General features: G+C 41.5%; 1 protein-coding gene across 1 annotated transcript in view; it reads right to left on the minus strand.

Annotated features, from left to right (window-relative positions):
• ERCC3 (ERCC excision repair 3, TFIIH core complex helicase subunit) overlaps positions 1-24,423 on the minus strand; it is a 54,313-nt gene that overhangs the window by 13,980 nt on the left and 15,910 nt on the right. The window contains exon 10 of the mRNA XM_049889097.1: positions 10,195-10,397. Within this exon, the coding sequence (XP_049745054.1) occupies positions 10,195-10,397 (203 nt within the window). The remainder of the gene's footprint in view (positions 1-10,194; positions 10,398-24,423) is intronic.

A 24,423-nucleotide genomic window follows, 5' to 3' on the forward strand; every position in this document is an offset into this window, starting at 1 on the left:
CGTTTACAATAGCAAAAAAGCTGCCCATCAATGGATGGATGGATAAATTATGGTATATTCACACAATGCAATATTATGTATTGATAAAGAACAATGATGAATCCGTGAAACATTTCATAGCATGGAGGAATCTGGAAGGCATTATGCTGAAATTAGTCAGCTGCAAAAGGACAAATATTGTATAAGACCACTATTATAAGAACTGGAGAATTAGTTTAAACAGAGTAGAAAATATTCTTTGATGGTTATGAGGGGGGGAAGTAGTAGTTTTCACTAATTAGACAATAGATAAGAACTATTTGAACTATTTTAGGTGAAGGAAAAGACAACACACAATACAGGAGAGGTTAGCACAACTGGAATAAACCAAAAGCAGTTTCCTGAATAAACTGAACGATTTGAAGGCCAGTGTAGCAGGGGCAGAGGCTTGGGGACCATGGTTTCATGGGATATCTAAGTCAACTGGCATAATAAAATCTATTAAGAAAACATTCTGCATCTTACTCTGGAGAGTGACGTCTGGGGCCTTAAATGCTAGTGAGCGGCATCTAAGATGCATCAATTGGTCTCAACCCACCTGGAGCAAAGAAGAATGAAGAATACCAAAGACACAGGGTAATTATGAGCCCAAGAGGCACAAAGGGCCACATAAAGCAGAGACTACATTAGCCTGAGACCAGAAGAACTGTCTTGACAGGGAACACAACAGAGAACCCCTGAGGAAGCAGGAGAGCAGTGGGATGCAGACCCCAAATTCTCGTAAAAAAAGACCAGACTTAATGGTCTGACTGAGACTAGAATGGCCCCGGAGGTCATGGTCCCCAGACCTCCTGTTAGCCCAAGACAAGAACAATTCCCAAAGTCAACTCTTCAGACAGGGATTGGACTGGACTATGGGATAGACAATGACAATGGTGAAGAATGAGCTTTGTGGATCAAGTAGACACATGAGACTATGTTGGCATCTCCTGTCTGAAGTGGAGATGAGAGGGTAGACAGGGTTGGAAACTGGCCGAATGGACACAAAAAGAGAGAGTAGAGAGCAGTGTGCTGTCTCATTACGGGGAGAGCAATTAGAAGTATATAGCAAGGAGTTCATAAATTTTTGTATGAGAGTCCGACTTGATTCGTAAACCTTCACTTAAAGCACGATAAAAATTAAAAAAGAATCTAGAAAGAGTACTGTCTCCCTGACCTCTCGAATCAATACTAATACGACACAAAAGTGTTGAACAGACACAAACCCAGAAGGACAAAGAGAAGAGGAAAAGTCACAGCAGACAAGAGAAGTTAACATTTCTGGAGCTGAAAAGCAGGTGCAAGCTGGCCAGGTGACTGAGCTACAGACAGAAAGCAGAAGCCTGGGCTGGCAGGAGGGAAAGCCAACACAAAACAAGCTGATTTTCTAGGCAGAACACAGAAGGCTTATGGAGTTATTCACCAGCTGCCCTGGAAGGTGGTTGGCAAGGCGGGATTGCAGACAGAAGGACTGGTCTGAGGAACTGTCAGACCCCAATTCCAGCAGCGAACAGCAGCCTGCCTCCCACCTGGCAGAAAACTGGAGGCTTACTTCCTAGTTCTGAATACAAAGGCTCTGACCGCTGGAACATCAGGCAGAACTGAGGGCAAAGGTGAGACTGAAAGTGAAGGACCAAGGGGAAGTACTTCCTGAGCACTAAGACCCCTCAGCCCCCATCTCCCTCTCAGCAATCCACACTAGGGGCCAGGAGACTGGAAGATTCCTCTCTGGAGAAACTGTCCAGCCCACAAGAGATCTGTAGACACTGGCATTTGGCAATCTCTTGACAATCATTCTACAGTGAGGCCCAACAGTCAACAAGCCCACTAAGCTATAGAGTAAGCTTTCAATCAGCTTTCCAGTGACTGACTCTTGAACAAGAAAATATGGCCAAGGATTACCAAAAATCTAAAGGACTCTAAAAACAGAGGTAAAAACAATCAAAACAAAATAACTTGAAGAAAACAGAAAGTGTAGACAATAAAAGCTTCAAAAACTCTTAATAGCCACTATTACAGTTATCAATAAAGAACTCTTGCAAGCTGTTAGGCTGGGCTGTCTAGAGAAGTATGCAGTTGTCAAGGCTTACAAGTCCCAAGTCCATGGGTCAGTGTCAGGCTGGAGGCTTTTGCTGAATTACATAGTTGCAGGGGATGATGAACCCAAGATCCACAGACCAGATGGCAGGCTGCTGGCTCACAGCCGTGAAGGCTGACGAATCCAAGATCGCCAGGTAAGAAGGCAGGCTGCTGGCCCAAGTCTCAGGAGTTCAGATCCGAACAAGCCGAATGCAGGATGCAGAGCAGAGCTAAAGCCATGAAGCTTTGCCAGAAAATCCACATTTATTAGATACATGCCACATCCCCAAGGAAACTCCCTTCAACTGAGTGGCTACTCAGAGCAGATCCCATCATGGAGATGAATTGTATTATATCAGACTTCATTATGGTAGTCATCACATTTTATCAAATCTCATCGTGGAAGTGATCACACCATCATACGACTGCAAAACTACATCATAATTGCCAAACCACTGGGAATCATGGCCCAGCCAACCTGACACATAGCCTTAATGATCACAGTTCGTCCCTTGTCAACTTGGCACCTGTACACATCTCCTTAAACCATACATAATCTATGAATAAAGATAATTATAAAGTCATACTTCCACCTAATATGATAGAACACAAATTCAACCAACAGCTTTATTTAAATATAATTCACACATGAAAAATTTGCACATATTTGAAGTATACAATTTGATAAATTTTGATTTCCATATACATCCATTAAACCATCACCTCCACCAAGATAGTGAGAATATCTGTCATTGCCAAAAGTTCCCTTCTACCACTTTGCAATCCTTCTATCCTGCCTCCCTCCCCTGCTCCTCTCATTCCCAGGAAACTGTGAACCCAGTACCATCTTATATTTTTTAAATGAGAAAAACAAAAATATTTGATGCATACATTTAAGCAGAAATACTCATAACAATTACAGTCCTCGTTTCCACATCTGGTCATGTGGCCATACCTGGTATTTAGAACTACCTTCGTCCACCACCTGGTTCCATATTCCCTTTGCCCTCAGCAAGCACCTCTGCTGGTCTTGGTTTTTTGCCTGGTGGGGTGGCCCAAACCTTCATTTCTGAAGGGTCTGGGCCATTAGTACTCATGTGGGAATTGAGCTGTTATAGTTTTCCCTTCACTTTAACCACAGTGCATGGTAGTACCAAAAGACACCGTATGGGATCTTCTGCATTCCAGACATACTCTATTTTGTCCCTATTATGTACTATCAATCCTATTTCTTCTTGGTAATCAGGATCAATCACACCAGCCAGTATGGTTACTCCCTTCTCTGCCTGTTAATCCGGGGCATAAGGAGCCCAAATCAGCCAGGTAGCACTCCTGACTTGTAGTCCAATGGAGTGAGCGATGTGTCTCCAGGTGGGAACATTCCTCCATTTGGAACTAAGACCTCTAGAGATGCAAAGCATAGCATCACAGGGGCATGAAGCAAAAATCTTGTGAGTAGGTCACCAGAGGTAATAGTGAGTGGTGCCACTCCCATTTCCACCCCTTGATTCCTGGACCCATGAATCCTGGCTATGGGAGAAACAGCACTATATATTGGATGCTGGTTTAGAGTATATACAACCTCCTGGAGAACACTGCCCCAACCCCGCAAGGTACTGCCACCTAGCTGACACCTTAGTTGTGTCTTCAGAAGACCATTCCATCAAGTCAGCTGCTTCAGGATGATGGGGAACATGGTAAGGCCAGTGAATTCCATGAAAATGGGCCCAATGCCACACTTCATTTCCTATAAAGTGAGTCCCTTGATCCAAGGAGATGCTGTGTGGGATACCATAATGGTGGATAAGGCATTCTGTAAGGCTATGGATGGTAGCTTTGGCAGAAGCATTGCATGCAGGGAAGATAAATCCATATCCAGAGTAAGTGTTTATTTCATTAAGAACAAAACTCAACCCTTTCCAGAAAAGAAACAGTCTGATGTAATCAACTTGCCATCAGGTTGCTGGCTGACACGTTGAGGGATGGTGCCCTATCAGGGACTCAGTGTTGGTCTCTGCTGCTGGCAGACTGGACACTCAACAGTGGCTGTAGCCAAGTCAGCCTCGGAAGTCCGTGTTGCTGAGCCCAAGCATAACCTCCATCCCTACCACCAAAGCTACTTTGTTCATGAGCCCATTGGGCAATGATTGCAGTATCTGCAGAAAGAGCATAACTGATTTCCACAGAACACTTGACTGTTAAAATCCTCCTCTGCTGAGGTTACCCTTTGATGATCATTCACAAGAGATACAAATACCTTCACTTCTTTGGCCCATTCTGAGAGATCTATCCATATACCTCTTCCCAAATTTCCTAATCGTGTTCCTTCCAAGTCTCTGACCATCCAGCCAAACCACTGACCAAAGCCCATGAATCAGTATACAGTCACACATCTGGCCACTTCTCCTTCCAAGCTAAGTGAACATCCAGGTGCACTGCTCAAAGTTCTGCCCATTGGGAGGATTTCCTTTCACCACTGTCCTTTAGGGAGGTCCCAGAAAGGGGCTGTAGTGTTGTCGCTGTCCACTTACAAGCAGAGCCTGTACATCACACAGAACCACCTGTAAACCAGGCACAAGTTTTCTCTTCTTCGGTCAACTGATCATAAGCAACTCCCCATGAGGCCATAGGTGCAGACTGAGAGATGGAAGGTAATGTGACAGGAGTGGAGACCATGGGCATTTGGGCCACTTTCTCATGCAACATACTTCTTCATGTCCCGCTCGGGCCAGGACTTGTATATATCACTTTCATTTAATGATGCTGCGCAGGTCTGACTTTATGATTCTAGGGGTCAAACAACACCCAGTGCGTGAGGGCAGTTCAGGCCACATGGAGTCTCGGTGGCCCATGGTTGAGCGTTAGTCCCCACTAAGGCCCAGTAACAAGCCAAAAGCCGTTTCTCAAAAAGAGAACAGTTATCTGCAGAGGGTGGCAGGGCTTTGCTCCAAAAGCCCAAGGGTCTGTGCTGTGATTCACCAATAGGGGCCTGCCAAAGACTCCAAAGAGCATCTCTATCTGCCACTGACACTTCAAGCACCATTGGATCAGCTGGATCATATGGCCCAAGTGGTAGAGCCTCTTGTATAGCAACCTGAACCTGTTGCAGAGTCTTCTCTTATCCTAGGCCCCACTCAAAACTAGCAGCTTTTCAAGTCACTTGATAAACAGGCCTGAGATTAAAAAAAAAAAACAACAACTCACTCCCATCAGTCGATTCCATCTCACGGTAACCCTATACTACAGAGGAGAACTACCTCATGGTTTCCAAGGAACAACTGGTGGATTCAAACTGCTGACCTTTTGGTTTGCACCAGTAGCTCTTAACCACTACGCCACCAGGGTTTCCAAAATCCAGAGTCCCACCAGGTGTTGCGCCTCTTTTTTAGACGTGGGAAGGGCCAGATACAATAACTTATTCTTAACTATAGAAGGAATATCTCGACATGTTCCACACCACTGTACCTCTAGAAATTTCAATGAGGTGGAAGGTGCCTGAATTTTTGTCAGATTAATTTCCTACCTCTAGCATGTAAATGTTTTACCGATAAGTCCAGAGTTATTGATACTTCTTCCTTACAAGGTCCAATAAGCACAATGTCATCAATGTAATGGACCAGTGTGATGTGACATCTTGTGGAAGGGAAAGGGATCAAGGTCCCAGTGGACTAAACTATGACACAGGACTGGAGAGCTGATGTAGCCCTGAGATAGAACACTGAAGGTGTATTGTTGACCTTGCCAGCTAAAGGCAAACTGCTTCTGGTGGTCCTTCAAAACAGGTATGGAGAAAAAGGCATTAGCCAGATCAATAGCTGCATACCAGGTAACAGGAGATGTATTAACTTGCTCAAGCCATGAAACTACATCTGAAACAGCAGCTGCAATTGGGGTCACCAACTGGTTAAGTTTTCAATAATCCACTGTCATTCTCCAAGGTCCATCTGTTTTTTGCACAGGCCAAATAGGCAAGTTGAATGGGGATTTGGTGGGAATCACCACACCGCATCCTTCAAGTCCTTGATGGTGGCAGTAATCTCTCCAATCCCTCCAGGAATGCAGTATTGGTTTTGGTTTACTATTCTCCTAGGCAGACCCAGTACCCAGTGCCGTCGACAGGGGCAGTTCTAATGGCTTCCACTTGGCTTTTCCAACATAATAGCCCTTACTCCACTTGTCAGGGATCCAATGTCAGGGTTCCACCAGCTGCTGGGTATATCTATTCTAATTATGCATTCCAGAACTGGGGAAATCAACTACAGCATGGGTACAGAGACCGACTGGACCTACTGTGAGATGGACATAATTTAAAACTCCATTAATAACCTTACTTCCATATGCCCCCACTCTGACTGGTGGGCCACAATAATGTTTTGGGTCTCTTGGATTTAGTGTCAGTTCAGGGCTGGTATCCAGTAATCCCTGGAGTCTGATTATTTCCTTTTGCCCAAGGAACAGTCACTCTAGTATAAGGCCACAGATCCCACTGGAGAAGGCTGGGAGAAAGATGAACAGTATAAATTTCTGACAGTGTAGTAGGTTCTTCCTCAAGGGAACCTGGCCTTCCCTTCATTCAAGGGGTTATGTGTCTGTAAACTCACTCAAGTCTGGAATTGATGAGGGGCTGTGACTTTCTTTTCTGGTGACTCCAGTTAGACTGCTGTTCACTTGATCTAGAATTCATCCACTTGGAGAGACCAAGCAAATATTTAGTAGATTTCCTACCTATTTCACTCCTATGGATACCATGACTAAGTATCCAATGAGTCATAAGTCCATACAAGTCAGACTATTCTGATTACTGCTTCGACTCTGCTGTCCATTATGGTAACCACGCCCACCTTGTCTCTGTCGATTGAGTGCTGTCATTTGGCCCCTTCTACCACAGGGTCCAATCAGCCCCACTGTAGTTAGGTGTTTTAATTGGATTTACCTAAAATAGCAATCACAGCAGTCTTCAAGGATGCTGGGGCTCCCTCCACAAATTTCTTCCTCACCATTGTGGTAAAAGTGTATCCTCTGAGCACCCCATGTGTCTGTAGGTCTAACCTGATAAATCCACTCTAGTTTGCCAATATCCCTAAGACTTTGAGTACTTTCTTTTACAGTACACGAATGCAGGCCTAGTACTTCAACTTGATTTAGTGTAGGCCACCACATAATCCAAGCTTCAATGATCCAATCAAATAAGCTCTTAGATTCTTTCCCAACCTCTCGAGCTGAAACACTGAATGAAGAATCTGTGCTTGGTGGACCCATATCAATAAACTCAGACTGGCCCACCTTTATGTTCTTTGTACCATTACCCCACACCCTTAATAACCATTCCCACACATATTTCCCAGGTTTCTGTTTGTACATATTAGAAAAATCAGGTAGTTCTTTTGGAATATAGCATACCTCCTCCTGGTCACACTTTGTACTTCACCTCATGGGGCTTACGGGGACCTTGTCTAGTTACAGGTCTAGAAGCCAAAACTGGTGGTGGGGATATGTTTTGAGAGCATTCAGCACTGTCTGGTACAGCATCTGCCTTAGGCAATGCCCCAAGAAATGACTCAGACACGGGCTCTTTAGACATAGCTGGATTAACCTCATTAGATAGGGGTGGAGTGGCTAATGGTTTTACTGGGGAGGGTAGCTTAGCAGACAAACATGGAATAATCGCTTCACTTGGGAGTGAGAAGGCTGGTTCTGTTGGCAGGAGTGAGTCAATGGAATTTAGAGGCTCAGGGTCTCCAGCTTCCTGATTATCTGTCCATATATCCCCATCCCAAGTTTCGGGATCCCATTTCTTCCCAATCAATGCCCTCACTTTAACTTCACACACTACTCGAGGCTCGGAATGAGTTGGCATTGTAATTCTGCCACTCTTAAAATAAAACGCTGGGTTTGGTTTCTAGCAATATCAGCTCTGTTACTACAAAACATAAGGCTTTCTTTCAAGGCACAAGTGAAAACTGAGGTCTTTTATGTGGTACCTGAGCTTTGACTCTGAAGCCCTGAGCTCATCTCTTTCATCACTTTGCTTAGTGAAAGCAGGACCAACCAACCAGCTTCCTTATATTTCTCATTATGACAAAATTATAGAAGAGTATCAAACATACAATCACCCAGAGCCTTGCCTTTAACCAATACCTGATCTATTGGTGGTGATGTGTGGGTGTTTCTATTGCCACCTCAGATCATGGAATAGCAGTGCCCACTTTACTACTGGAAGTAGAGTCATCAACATCTTTAAGACTAACCAGACTTGAGAACCAATTTAGAAAACTCACCCTTATAATTTTGTTTCTCTAGAACCACTCTGGGTACGAAATGTCTGTGCCTTGAGTCTCTAAAGATGCAAAACCAGTAACGTGTATAAATATATAGATTTGTATCAAGGAAATGGCTCATGTGGTTGTACAGACTGCAACACCCAAGTTCATGGATCAGGATAGAGGCTTCTCCTGATTCACGTAGTCACGGGCTGGCGAACCCAAAATCGGCAGATCAGACATCAGGGCTCTTACTCAAGGCTGCGAAGACCGACACATCCCAAGATAAGCAGGCAAGATGGTAGATGAGCTTCTAGCTCAAGTCCCAAGAACTGGAGGTCAGACAAGCAGGAGTCAGCTGCAGGATCCAGAGTGAGCAAAAAGCCCACAAGCCCTGCCAGAAAGTCCACTTCTATTCGATGCAGTCCACAGGCCCAAGGAAACTCCCTTTCAACTGACCGGCTACTCACAGCAGATCCTACCGTGGAGGTGATCACATTAAATCAAATCTCATCATGGAAGTGATTACATCGTCATACGCCGGTCATACTACATCGTAACTGCCAAACTACTGAGAATCACGGCCCACCCAAGCTGACACACAACCTTAACAATCATACTAAGCAAAAGCAACCAGGCAATTACAAACTCAAAGAAAAACAAATATTTACAAGAAAGGAAATGAATCATAGTACAAATATGGCTGAGCCTAAACATTTATACAATCAAAATAATGTAACACTGAATACTAATCTAATCCAAAATATATGTTATTACCATACTGGGAGGATGATGGGAGAGAAAGCGGGTATGTATGAGAGCTAGTCATCTTCCATAGTAGAATGTCAACAGGCTATTTCTAAAACTGATAATCAAGAAATTGTTACATTACATACTACTTAGAAATATGAAGGTAAACAGAATAAAAAGTTAGGAGTTGAAAGTGGCTGCAACTCTTGGGAACAGAAATGGTGGGTGGGAAGATATGGGCATTCTTCATAATAATCCATGTGTTATGTCTAGGAAAAATAACACACTTTCAAAATTAAAAAATAAAGTATAATTTTCAGAAATTTGAGAAGCTTAATCTTTCTGTGCCTCAGTTTTGTTATCTATAAAGTGGAAATAATATAATCACCCCAGGTGGCTAAGGTAAGGATTAAATAAAACTTATATATAGTGCATCTGGCACAGAGCCGGCTATATTCCCTCTTCCCTCTCCATTCCCAGCCCCCCAAAAAGAATTAAGTCCTGTCTTTACAGTGGACCTTGCCTTCTGGTACCACTCCAACTCCTGAAGCCCTGCATCACTGCAGGGGGAAGCACACACCTCTTCCTCATTACTTGGCAGGGAACTTAGAACAGCCAAGCTTTAAGCAAAGGCATGTGTGAGAGGCTGTGAGCTGGTGAGGATGCTGGCTGGGTGTTTCCTGAGAAACTGTTTCCAGATGTGGGACGCTGGCCCACCTCGCCTTGCCTTCCTGGCCTTTGTATAACACACCTGAGTTTGTCTCTGCCCACTGTGCTCACTCGGCCTCATTCATTTGGACTAAAACTCCGGATGCCAGCTCCTGTCTACTTCTAGAGCCCAAATCGTAGACATGAGCCCCAGATCAGTTGACTCTGTAGCCCCTGTTCTCTGGGTTCAGGGTAACTAGACTTTTCTATATGCTCTAACCTCTGACTGGCAGCTCTTCTGCTTTGCCTGGTTCCTAGGACGAGGTCCACAGATGCTGAGCAGTTCCCGAGAGGATGGAGAGAAAAACAGACACTTTCCACACCCTCACATGGGGGAGACGAGCTGGTCTAGAGGTGACTCCTACTATTTAATTCTTACTTGTTCAGCCGGATGGCATACTCCTTCAGGGCAAACACGTTGTCGGCAAAGACAATAATCTTGTCATTCCTCCTTTCATGAAACTTGATTAGAAACTGGCAAGCTCTGAATTTATTAGGGTTCATGGTGTACAGCAAGATTCGCTTCTTGGTTTTGATTGCCACGTACTCCCGATAAAACTCAGGAGACATCGGGCACCAGACCTGTGATAAAAGAAGAATCAGGAATCATTTTGCAATATCTCAAGACAGGAAACTTTTGAAGCCCTTTCAGTTAGCAGAATTAGATTTAAAATAAAATAGCATGTGAATTAAATCTCAGTTAAGCTATAGACATACATATACAGACGAATATGCACGTATTAGCCAAATACACTCGACAAGACGAAACCTAACATAACACACTTGATGTTTAATCAGGGCACTCGCATGTTAATCACTTCAAAGTTACCCAGGAAATTATATTAACACCATCTGCAATTGAAGGAAACCAGATTCTCAACAGAGGTGCAAACAGGTCCCCCCGTTTAGACCATTTCCTCCACATATAATTCAGCACCTCTACTGAGTACTCTGCCTCCCTCCACAGACACACTTTTTGGCTCACGGCAAGGAGTTAGGCTCCAGGGGTCATGGGTACGAAGCCAATCATCACTGGGTCAGTCACTCATTCATCTCTGTCCTCTAAATCTCAATTATCACCAGTAAAAATCAGGCCTGACAAGGCCAGAGAGTGGTCAAGAAAAATCATTTAAAATTCAGGGATATGTCAGAATAAAAAAATATTTGCACATTTATTCAAAAATCATGAGAAAGCACCGCTGGGCGGCAGGAAGCAGTAACCCAAGACATTTCACAGAGAAGCCCCAGATTATCAAGCCAACCCTCGGCTGCTGCCTACAGCAGCTGACCAGGCGGGCCGGGAAACGGTGTCTACCTCCGCTACAAGGGATGAGCTACGACACAGGTCGATGTTCCACAGGAAGTCACAGACTACATGTCATCAAAGGCCTATCAACCTATCCATCTCATTAACATTCCAGGACTACTGGAGCTCTTTCCTAAGTTTACTATCAGTCATACAAAATGAGACTTTTGTATATCCTAAAAATCATCTCAAATTCTAGTCAGAGGCAGAACAACACATAGCGGTTCTGGAACCAACCAGTCTGCCTGCTGTGAATCCCAGCCCAGTCACTTAGGAGTGGTGTGGTGTGACGTTCACCAAAGACCAGCCGTCCCTCTGCCCCAGAGGCTTCCTTCCCTGACCATCCCATATAAAATCTCACTGCCTGATGGAAAAATTGGGAACCAACAAAGGTGCTGGTTGGACAACATGATGAACATAAGTTAATGTCACTGAACTGAACACGTAAAGAAGATTAAAATAGCAAATGTTTTGTTACGTATATATTTACAACAATAAAAAAAGAGGAGGACAAAAAGGCTCACTCTCAATTTACCCTGAAGATGCACCTCCAACAATAAAACAAATAACACACGTAAAAGGTTATTCATTGCAGCCTTGTTCATCACTGCAAGATGTGGGAAACTGAAATGCCTGTGCATAGGAGAGACGCTAAATGAACTATGGTATGTCCACACAATGGAGTACTCGGAAGCTTTAAAAGAGAAGACAAAGACCTCTATGGAATGATACATAGTGACTCCCAAGATAAGCTGTTAAGTTAAAACAGCAAAATGGAAAAGAGTATCTGAAGTATGCTACCTTTTGTGTAAGAAAGAAGCGGAAATAAAATGCGTGTGTGCGTGTGAGTCCATACAAACACATGGCTGCTCACTTGTGCAAAAAGAAACATAGAAAGAATAAACAAACAACAACGAAAAGAAGTGTGGCTGCAGGGAGCGGCTGAGAAGGGCCGACAGTATGGGAAGGTGAAAAAGGGGTGGGGAAGAGAGATACTCCTCTAAGTATAATTTTGTATGGTTTCACATATTCAAATGACGATAAATAACATCAACAAGGATAGAGGTGAGACCAAAGTGGAATAAAAAGAAACAATCCTGACTAAACATCAAAGGACTATCATAACCACACATAAGGAAGGGGAAGAAAAGAAGTAAACCAAATAACTTTTGAACACACTTTGAACTATATACCCTCAGACCAAAAAACAAACAGAACTGTAAACAAACATTGACTTCTAGCTGGTAGGTGTGTTTTTCATAGTGGCATGCGTTAAAATTCTAAAATTCCTATATGTATATTCTGGGGTTGAGCAAATAAGTAAATTTATTGTGAATAATGGAAGCCAAGTTTCTGTCAGAGAAGGGAATTACAAACATGGACAGGTTAGAATGAAATCTGTGGTGTTGGATTATATGTTGAAAGGTTAGTAGTTCGAATCCATACACAGGCACCTGGGAAGAAAGGCCTGGCACTCTATTTCCAAAAAATAAGTCACTGAAAACCCTATAAAGCACAGTTCTATTCTGACACACATGGCGTAGCCATGAGTCAGTCAACTTGATGGCAACTGATCAACACTGAGCAAATAAGTGAATATGCTGTGAATAATGGAAAGAAATTACAAATATGGAAAGGTTAGAATGAAACCTGCAGTACTGAATTATATTGGAGCTATCACCACGAACTTATGGTTGCAAGATGTATAAACAAACAGATATAGGTGTGTAGGTGTGTGTGTGCGCACATGCGCACACCCAGGTGCATCAAAAGGTTGATGATTCAAGTCCACCCAAGGCACCTGCAAAGAAAGACCTGGCAATTTACTTCTAAAAAATCATCCACTGAAAACCCTATGGAGCACAATTCTACTCTGACAAACACAGGGTCATGAGTTAGAATGAACTCTATGGCAACTGGTTTTTAACTGGCCTGTGTGCGTACATGCACCTGTATATGCACACACGCATTTCCTAGCTGAGTTAGCCTAGCAAGGACATCACGGTAACAATGACCACCCCTAGCATACAAACCATGGTTTTTAAATTCCATTCTCTACTGAAAGAAACCAGGGCTCCTTGGAAAAACGACAGAATCCAAGGCTGGGACAAGGAAAGCACAAGACAAGCACAGAACATACTGCTGTGCCAGGGAGCAAGAAAATGTTCAAAGACTGACAGAGACATATTGAAAAGACAGAGGAAACGATCCGTGCATAAATTTCTAAATGAGAAACTAAGTCACACTGTAAACTTTCATTGAAAGCACACGCACAAAAAAAAAAAAAAACACATAGGAGCTGGTTGGAAGGAGCTCACGCTAGTCAAATACGAGACAAGCTGAGTATTCCAAAAATAACAACAGTAATCTTTCTGATGGTCTCTTTGAAGTCTCTGAGAGTTTTTTATAGATGCAGCAACCCTTTTTCACAAGGAAATGTTTAAAATTCTACACTTCACTGACATAAAACACAAATGGCCCATGGCTGCTGTTGTTAGGTACCATCGAGCTGGTTCCAAGTCATGGTAACCCAATGTATCTATGCGTAGGAGAACAAAACGGTGCCCGTTCCTACACCACCCTCACAATAGTTGCTATATTTCAGCCCACTGCTGTAGCCACTGTGTCAATCCATCTCTCTGAGGGTCTTCCTCTTTTTTTGCTGACCCTGTACTTTGCCAAGCACGATGTCCTTCTCCAGCGTCTGGTCCCTCCCGATAACATGTCCAAAGTACATGAGACCCGGTCTTCCCATCCTCACTTTTAAGAAGCATTCTGGCTATATTTTTTCCAAGACAGGTTTGTTAGTTCTTCAGGCAGTCCATGGTATGTTCAACATTCTTTGTCAACACCATAATTCAAATGCATCAATTCTTCTTTGGTCTTCCTTACTCATCCAGCTTATACAGGGGTACAAGGCAACTGAAAACACCAGGGTGTGGGTGAGGCACAACTTAGGTCAAGTGTCTTTGCTTTTTAACACTTTAAAGACGTCTTTTGCAGCAGATTTACTCAATCAATCATTTCTTGACTGCTGCTACCATGGGCACTGATTGTGATTCCAAGTGAAATGAAATCCTTCACAGCTTCAAATATTATCTCTGTTTATCATGACATTTCTTATTGGTCTAGTTGTGAGGATCCTTTTTTTTTTTGCATTGTGCTCCATTTTGTATATGTACCATAGTCTGTTTATCCATTCATTTGTTGATGGGCATCTAGGGTGTTTCCATCTTTTTGCTACTGTGAACAATGCTGCAATGAACATGGGTGTGCATCTGTCTATTCGTGTGACAGCTCTTATTTTCTCTAGGATATTGGGACTGCTAGATTGTATGGTATTTCTATGTCTAGCTTTTTCCAAAATGGTTGTACCATTTTATGTTCCCACCAGCAGTGCATAAGAGTGCCAATTTCCCCTCAGCCTCTCCAACATTTGTTATTTTCTGTTTTTTTGATTCGTGCCAGTAATGCCGGGGTGAGACAATATCTCACTGTGGTTTTCATCTGCTTTGCTCTAATGGCTAGTGATTGCGAGCATTTCCTCATGTGTCTGTTAGCCACCTGAATGTCTTCTTTGGTGTCTGTTCATTTCCTTTGCCCATTTGTCTTTTTGTTGTAGAGGTGTTAGATTTTCTTGTAGATTTTAGAGATTAGATCTTTGTCGGATTTGTCATAGCCAAACATTTTTTCCCAGTCCATAGGTTCTCTTTTTACTCTTTTGGTACAGTCCTTTGATGAGCGTTTTAAGTGTATAATTCTTAGAAGATCCCAATTATCTAGCTTATCTTCTGGAGTCTGTGTGTTGTTAGTTTTGGTTTGTATCCTGTTAATGTCGTATATTAGGGCCTCTAGCGTTGACTCTTTTTTCTTCTATGATCTTTATAGTTTTTGGTTTTATATTTAGGTCTATGATCTATTTTGAATTAATTGTTGTATATGGTGTGAAGTATGGGTCTTACTTTATTTTTCTGCAGACAGACATCCAGTTTTGCCAGCATCATTTGCTAGAAAGACTGAGTTTCCCCCATTTGATGGACTCTGGGCACTTCCTGAAGATCAGGTGACCATAGGTGGACAGGTTTACATCTGGGCTCCCGATTCTGCTCCACTGGTCAATGTACCTGTTGTGTACCATTACCAGGCTGTTTTGACTACCGTAGCTATGTAGTAGGTTCTGAGGTCAGGTAGTGGGAGTCCTCCTACTTTATTCTTCTTCAATACTGCTTTACTTATCCAGGGCCTCTTCCCTTTCCATATAAAGTTAATGATTAGTTTTCCCATCACTTTAACCAATGTTGGCTGGTATTTTGTCATGGATTGAATTGTGCCCCCAAAATATGTGTCAACTTGGTTAGGACATGATTCCCAGTATTGTGTGGCTATTCTCCATTTTCTGGTTTTAATTTTGTTAAAGATGATTCCGGTGGGATTTTAACACCCTTATTAAGGTCACATCCTGATCCAATGTAAAGGGAGTTTCCCTGGGGTGTGGCCTGCACCATCTTTTATCTTACAAGAGATCAAAGGAAAGGGAAGGGACCAGATGAGGACCAGAGAGGGAGAGAGGTTAAACCACCAAAAAAGAAGCACCAGGAGCAAAGCACGTCCTTTGGACCCAGGGTTCCAGCTTGGAAAAGCTCCTGGTCAGGGAAGATTGATGAGAAGGATCTTCCTCCACAGCCAACAGAGAGGGAAAGCGTTCCCCTGGAGCTGATGCCCTGAGTTTGTACTTCTAGCCTACTAAACTGTGAGAAAATCAATTTCCCTTTATTAAAGCCATCCACTTGTGGTATTTCTGTTATAGCAGCACTAGATGACTAAGACATATTTTAGATAGATATTGCACTGTATTTGTAGATTGCTTTGGGTAGAACTGTCATTCTCACGACATTGAGTGCACCTATCCATGAGCATAGCTGCCTTTCCATTTATGTAGATCTCTTTTGGATTCTTGCAGTAGTGTTTTGTAGTTTTCTTTTTACAGGTCTTTTACATCTCTGGTTAGACTTATTCCTAAGTATTTTACTTTCTTGCGCAGTCTTTTGGGTTTTCTACGTATAATATCATATCATCCGCAAATAGCGACAGTTTTACTTCTTCAATACCAATTTGGATGCCCTTTATTTCTTCTTCTTGACTTACTGCTCTAGCTAGGACCTCCAGCATAATGTTAAATAGGAGTGGTGATAAAGGGCATCCTTGTCTTGTTCCTCTTCTCAAGGGAAATGTTTTTGGCCTCTTTCCATTAAATACGACGTCAGCTGTCGGTTTTGTATAGATGCCCTTTGTAATGTTGAGGAATTTCCCTTCCATACCTATTTTATTTAGAGTTTTTATCAGGACTAAGTTTTGGACTTTGTCGAATGCCTTTTCTGGTTTGATTGAGGCGATCGTGTGATCCTCTTATTTATGTAGTGGATTACATTGATTGATTTTCTAATGCTGAACCATCCTTGCATACCTAGTATAAATCCCACTTGACAGTGTTTTTTTTTTTTTTAATATGATGCTGAATTCTATTACCTAGAATTTTGGTGAGAATTTTTCCATCTATATTCATGAGAGATATTGGTTGGTTTTATTTTATTTTTGCAGTGTCTTTGCCTGGTTTTGGTATCAGGGTTGTGCTGGCTGCAGAGGATAAATTCGGCAGTAGCCCTTCCTCTTCTACGTTCTGAAATAGCTTGAATAGTACTGGTATAAACTCTTCCTGAATGTTTGGTAGAACTCTCCAGTGAAGCCATCTAGGCCGGGGCTTTCTTTTTACTGGGAGTTTTATTATTTCTCAACCTCTTCTCTTGTTATGGGTCTGTTCAGATTTTCAACATCATTTTGTGTTAGTTTGGGTAGGCAGTATGTTTCTAGAAATTTGTCCATTTCTTCTAGGTTTTCAAATTTGCTGGAGTGTAGTTTTTCATAGTACTCTTACGATCCTTTTTATTTCAGTTGGGTCTGTTGTAATGTGCCCCATTTCATTTATTTGGTTTATTTGTGTCCTCTTCCATTTTTCTTTTGTCAATTTGGCCAATAGTTTGTTGATTTTGTTGATCCTTTCAAAAAACCAACTTTTACTTTTGTTGATTCTTTTTTTATTTTTTATTCTCTATTTCATTTATTTTTGCTCTGATCTTTACTATTTCCTTTCTTCTGGTGGCTGGGGGCTTTTGTTCTCTATTTGTTCGAGTTGTATAGCTAATGTTTTGATTTTGTCCTTTTCTTCTTTTTTGATATGTGCATCTATTGCTATAAATTGACCTCTGAGCACTGCCCATTTGATTCTAGGGATTTTCTGATTCCATCTTTGATTTCTTCTACTACCCAGTGTTTTTTAAGGAGGGCACTATTCAGTTTCCATGTATTTGGTTTTTTCCATTGCTCTTCCTGTTATTAATTTCTATTTGATGGTGTTGTGATCAGAGAAAAAGTATTATCTCAATGTCTCAGATTTTGCTGAGGGTTGTTTTGTGATCTAAGATGTGGTCTATTCTGGAGAATGTTCCATGTGTGTTGGAAAAGAATGTGTTACTTTACAGCTGCTTGGTGCAGCGTCCTATATATGTCTATAAGATCAAGTTGATTGATTGCAGCCTTTACATCTTCTGTATCTTTGCTAAGTTTCTTTCTAGATGGTCCGTCCTTTACCGACAGTAGTGTGTTGAAGTCTTCTACTGTTATTGCGAAACTGTCAACTGCTCTGTTCAGTGCTGTTAGAATTTGTTTTGTGTTTTGGAGCTCTGCAGTGTGTGTACAGATATTTACTATGGTTATGTCTTCATGAAAGAGCATCCCTTTAATCATTACATAATGCCCTTCTTCGTTTTTTATGGTGAATTTTGTTTTAAAGTCTATTTTATCTAAGATTAGTATTGTCGCTCCTTTTTTTTTTTTGTAACTGTTTGCTTGATATATTTTTTTCCATCCTCTGATTTTTAATGAATTTACATCTTTGTTTCTAAGGTGTGTCTCTAGTAGACAGCGTATTGAGGAATTCTATCTTTTTATCCATTCTGTCACTCTGTTTCTTTATGGGTACATGTAGGCCATTTACATTCAGTGTAATTATTGATAGGTATGAATTTTTTTTTTTTTATTGCTGTCATCTTGTAGTGTTTTTTTTTTTCGAATTCACCAGGCACTCCTTGGAAACTCTACGGGGCAACAGATTTGGTTCTTTTTCTAGTTTTGTTCTTGTGGTGCTGTGTTCCTCTCACTCTCCTGTATTGAATTCCTTTTGTCTGTGGGTTTTTCTTTTTGTCATTTCTTTTGTTTTTGTAGATTTTATGTTTCCTGAGACTGTTTTCTTCTTCATTTTGATGAGTAGATTTGTTAACTTTCTTTGTGGTCACCCTGAAATTTACCCTTTTCTTCCTAAGTTTGAACCAGTCTTTTATCACTTGGTATCGCCTTGCCTTCCTCTCCACAGGAAAGTTCTATACCTACACAGTTTATTACCTCTTTTATTGTTCTGACGTTGTTGTCATTTACAGGTTAACCTCTCTGGTTCCCTGTTGTAAATCTTTTAGTTTTGATTAATCCTCGAGAGTTCATTACCTAGGCTGGTATATGGCTGGTGCAGTCTTGCATCCTAGATTCAGGCCATCGTCTGATGTTGTTTGTTCTCAAACAGAGGAACTCCCTTTAATAATTCTTTTACGTTTAGTTTGGTTTTTATGTAGTCCCTTAATTTCTGTTTATCTGGAAATGTCCTAACTCCACCATCATATCTGAGTGAAAGTTTCGCAGAATATATTATTTTTGGTTGGCAATTTTTTTCTTTCAAAGTTTTACATGTTATCCCATTGCCTTCTTCCCTACGTTGCTTCTGCCGAGTCATCAGAGCTTAGTCTTATCGTTTCCCCTCTGAATGTAATTGTTCATTTTTCTCAAGCTGCTCTCAGGATCCTTTGCCTTTGGTTTTAGAGACTGTAAATATAATATGCCTTGGTGATTTTCTTTTGGGGGTCTATCTTATATGGGGTTCACTGAGCTTCTTGGGTGGCCAGCTATTCATCTTTCATGATATTAGGGAAGCTTTCTGCCATCAAATGTTCAATGATCCTCTCTGTGTTTTCCATTTTCTCCCCCTGCTCTGTAACTACGATCACACAGAAGTTTTTGCTTTTGATTGTATCCCACATTGTTCTCAGGATTTCTTCATTTTTCTTCGTTCTTTTTTTGATTTTTTTCCTCAAACAAAGCGGTATATTAAAGGATTTGTCTTCAATTTTGCTGATCTTGTCTTCCATTGTTTCAAACCTGCTCCTCAGACCTTCTATACACTGACCATTTCTGAGATCTTGTTGTTTACCTTTTGAATTTCTAACAGTTGTTTTATGATTTCTAGTTGTGAGTCTGACATTTTGTTCCTGTATTATTTTCCTGAATTCTTTGTTTTGTCTGTCTTTTCCACAATTTTGTCTACATTTTCCGTGATTTTGTCTATTTTTTCCTCATTTTTATCTGCTTTTTCCCTCAACTCTTGGATAGCTCTGAATACTAGAGCTTTGAATTCCCTATCAGGCAGTTCCAGTGTCTTTTCTTCTACTGGAAAGTCATCTGGTGTTTTATTTTGGACACCTACTAGAAACATCCTGTCCTGTTTTTTTATGTTTTGGTATTGTCTGCTGTCTTTGGGACATTCAGTAGTTATTTTCTTCGTTTATCGATTGTAGATTTTTACGTTTCATCTTGCTTTTTTATTTGGTTATGTCTGAGCAGACATGGTGTGCGCTCTTTGCTGCTTGCTCATCTGCAGGCACAGCGGGTATTCTGTCTCCTGCTGGGAGCTCCATGAAGCTGCCTTCCTGTACTCTCTGTCCACTGATCTCCAACAGGAGTCCAAGGTGGTGAAGTCGTGCTGCATTAGCTGATAGAGGGCTTCCATTCCATAGCTCTCCTCACTCTCTGTTCTCTGTCAGTTTCTTATTCCATTCGGTGCTTAGCTGAGTTCTGTATCTCTTCATCTGACACTTACAGTTCCAGGACTGATGTTTGTTTTTAGTTTTTTGGGTCTTTGCCATGGAGGGACAGCACAGTGCTTCTGTATATAGTACCATGTTGGCTCTGCCTCCTGTTTTCTTTACGTTAAGGTGAAATTCATCCTGAAGGCTGTAGCCTTTGACCTTCATCAGTAAGTGTTTCAAGTCCTCTTTGCTTTCAGCAAGCAAGGCTGTGTCATCTGTGTATCACAAGCTGTTAATCAGTCTTCCTCCAATTCTGATGCCACGATCTTCTTCATACAGTCCAGCTTCTCAGATTATTTGCTCAGCATAGAGACTGAATAAATATGGTGAAAGGAGTTTGCAAAACCAATGACTTATTCATTGGAAATACCTTTTTTCAACAACATAAACAGCAACTAAACATGTGGACCCCACTGGATGGAATACATTGGAATCAAATCAACTACATCTATGGAAAGAGACAATTGAGAAGCTCAATATCATCAGTTAGAATAAAGTCAGGGGGCCGACTATGGGACAGACCATCAACTGCTCCTATGCAAGTTCAAGCTGACGCTGAAGAAAATTAAACAAATCCACAAGAGCCAAAATATGACCATGAGTATATCCCATCTGAATTTAGAGACCATCTCGAATGGCCCACAAGCATATGAAAAGATGTTCAACTTCATTAGAGTCAGGAGAATTAAATTTAGATCATAAAGAGGTATCATTTCATACCTATGAGGTTTGCAAAAATTAAATGGAAAAACCCCTTCAGTATTAGGTGCTGGAGGAGATGTCTAGGAAAGGAAACCTCTGCATCTCCTTCAATTCAGCACTGCTACCCCCAGGCACAGCTGCCAGAGCAGTGGCTTTCACATTGGGAGCACACTACACCACAAACCAAACATTCACACCCACAAACACAGTGTTATGAGATTATACATTCTAGTAAATTCCATTCTATACTGGTAACAGCTTGCTAAGGTGATCTCACCACACCACTAGTGGGGTCACAGCTCAAAACACGGATAATGCTGCTTTAGAAAAACTCTTACACAACTGTCCCAGGAAACATGTTCAATAATATTCATAATGACAGTGTGATAATAGGAAAAAACTAAACAATCCAAATCCATAGACAGAAAATAAATCAAGACTGCAAGTGGAAGCAGAGATTGCTTGTAAATGGGCACAAGGGAACTTTCTGGGGTGGTAGAAATGTCCTAGTATTGGATTGTGAGGATAGGTGCACAATTCTTTAAATTTACTAAAATCTTAGAAAGGTATACTTACAACAGGTAAACTTCATGGTATGTTAGCTACAGCTCAATAAAACTGCTAAAAAAAACAACTTAGCAACCCAAGTGTCTGTCAACACTAGAAACATTAGTGAAGGTTTTATTTTTACTGCTGTGTAGCATTCCATTACATAAGTATGTAAAATTCCGGTGTATTTGTAGAATGGAATACTAAAGAATGAACTACAGCTACATGAATCAAAAGAATAATGCATTATGCGAGGAATAATACTGACCAAAAGACAGAAGTCATCCAAGAACACATACTAAGGAGAGGCAGTGTAAACAGTTGTTCTCCTACATATCCCTACTAACTAAGCCAGTAAACAACAAATAAAAATTAGCACAGAGATTTCAGAGCTCCAGATAGCAGATGAAGTGTTAGAAAACTGAGGTGAGTCCCAAATCAGGAGAGAGCGAGCAGAGACAGCAGAAAGACTGAGATTCGCTGCCTGCTGTCACCTTACCTGCTTACTCAGTTCACTGCAGCTATTTTGGGACAGGCAACACCCCCGAACAAAGAACCCAAGAAGAGACTGACGATGAGGACACAGACTAACTCAGACATATTAGGTAAATAGCCTTTGAAAGGTCCAACAAAAGGGGTGGTGATGCCTTCTCGGTTACGGTAGAATTGAGAAACAGTGGCATATTGGCACAATGTGAATGAAATCTGGAAAACTAAGGAAAGCACAGTCCGATTAAAGTGGTGCAGATTGGCTTTGGGAACTCACAAGCAGGGAGCAGGGAAGCCTGAACGCGCACTTGGGGAGGGGCACAGGAAAGCTGAAATGCTTCAGGTGAGTGCTGTTGAGTCTTGCTAAGACTAGAAATGGGAGGGTACTAAGACCTGGATCCACAGAAGAAGCAGGGGACCCATCTATCAGCTAGGGTGAGAAAAATACATCCAACAAGCAACCCAGCAGCAACCAACTGGCTCCCTACCTAACAACCAGGCACCATGGGAGAAGCCAGCTCAGGCTCACCACTGTGGAAAGGACACAAAACACTACACTACCCCACCCCACCCCACCCCACCTCAGGAAAGCCATGCCCCACTCCTTCCACCCATGGCCAACAGAAAAGTGTCCATACCTGCACAATCAGCCACAGAAGGAAAGCCACACCCACAGATAGACATGAAGGAATCCTACTCCAGAGTTGCAGGCATCTTGGGAAGGCCACAACCCACCGTACAGACCACAGAGGGAACCTCACAACCCAGTAACGTCAGCCACCTTGGGGAAAATCACCCAGATTTGGTACCCAGAAACTTAAAATTTTACGAAATGCCTAAAATCTGTGGAGCCACAGTAGAACCCTATACAGGAACAAAGAAAATACTTTAGTCAGCACTGGAAGAATCAAAAGGCCAGAGTGCCTCCTGGTGGAACTTAGGGGAGGAAAGTGAAATTAAAGTATAAAAAAATAAATTTCTGAAAATACAGAAAATTTTGAGTCCCAGATTATCACAGTAAGATATTAAAATATCCCACATTCAACAAAAAATTATAAAACAAATAAGATCACAGGAGAAGATGGCCCAATCAAAAGAAAACCATGAAGAAGTGGAAATTTTTCCAGAGGAGACCAGGTTAATGGGAAAAACAGAAGACATCTAGACAACAATGTTAAATGTCTTCAAAGAAGCCAAGAACACACATAGAGATCAGGAAACAAAATGAGAGTAGCTCAATAAGGAGACTGAAAACATTAAATAAAAACAAAGAAAAATACTGAAACTGAAGAATAAAATAACTGAATTAGAAAATGCAAGAGAAACATTCAGCAATAAACTCAAGCAGACAAAAGAATAAGTGAACTACAAGACAGGGTAACTAAACTTAACAAGTTTCAAGAGAAAAAAGAACAAAGAAAAACAATCAAAGCTAAATAGCAAATGTAGAATTTAAGTTAGAAATCCATCATTAGCATTTCTGGAATTCTAGAACAGTATAGTAAAAAAGACATAGAATTTTCCAAGAGATAATCATTGAGAATTCCCGAGACCTGAATAAGGAATGGAGCATGCAAATCCAGAAGTTATACAATCTCCAAGCAGAAGGAATATACAGAGGTCTACACCAAAACAGGAAACCCTGATGGCATAGTGGTTAAGTGCTACAGCTACTAACCAAGAGTTCAGCAGTTTGAATCCACCAGGCACTCCTTGGAAACTCTACGGGGCAGTTCTACTCTGTCCTATAGGGTCACTGTGAGTTGGAACTGACTCGATGGCAGTAGTTTTTTTTTTTTTTTTATACCACAACACACTATAATAAAAATTTTGAAAACCACAGACAAGAATTCTGAAAGCAGCAAGAAAAAAGCACAATACAACATAGCAAGGGTTCTTCATAAGATTAGTGTGGATTTCTCCTCGGAAGCCCTGGAGGCCAGAAGACAATGGAGTGACATATATGAAGTATTGAATAAAAACAACTGCCAACTAAGAATTCTTTACCTAGCAAAGTTGCCATTCAAAAATGAGGGGAAAGTCTTGGGGGACATCTAAGTCAACTGGCATAACACAGGATAATATTCTACATCCTAGTTAGGTGAGTAGCATCTGGGGTCTTAAAAGCTTGTGAGAGGCCGTCTAAGATACAGCTATTGGTCTCCTTCCGTCTGGAGCAAAAGAGAATGAAGGAAATCAAACATTCAAGGAAACAATAAGTCCCCAGGACTAATGACCCACACAAACCACAGCCTCCTCTAGCCCTAGACCAGAAAACTAGATGGTCCCTGGCTACCACTACCAACCGCTCTGACCAGGGGCATAATAGAAGGTCCTGGTTAGAATGAGATAAAAATGTAGAACGAAATTCAAATTCATAATAAAGATCAGACTTCCTGGATTGATGAAGACTGGAGGAACCCCTGAGACTATTGCCCTAAGATATTCTTTTTATGTGGAACTGAACCCACTGCCAGAGGTAACTTTTCAGCCAAATAGCTGATTGGTTTATAAAATAAATTATACCCATGAGGAATGTCCTCCTTAGAACAATCAACTATGAGACCAAACAGGCAACATTTGCCCAAAAGCGGAG

The sequence above is a fragment of the Elephas maximus genome, chromosome 6 (genome assembly GCF_024166365.1).
Source record: "Elephas maximus indicus isolate mEleMax1 chromosome 6, mEleMax1 primary haplotype, whole genome shotgun sequence".
Taxonomy (NCBI): Eukaryota; Metazoa; Chordata; class Mammalia; order Proboscidea; family Elephantidae; genus Elephas; species Elephas maximus.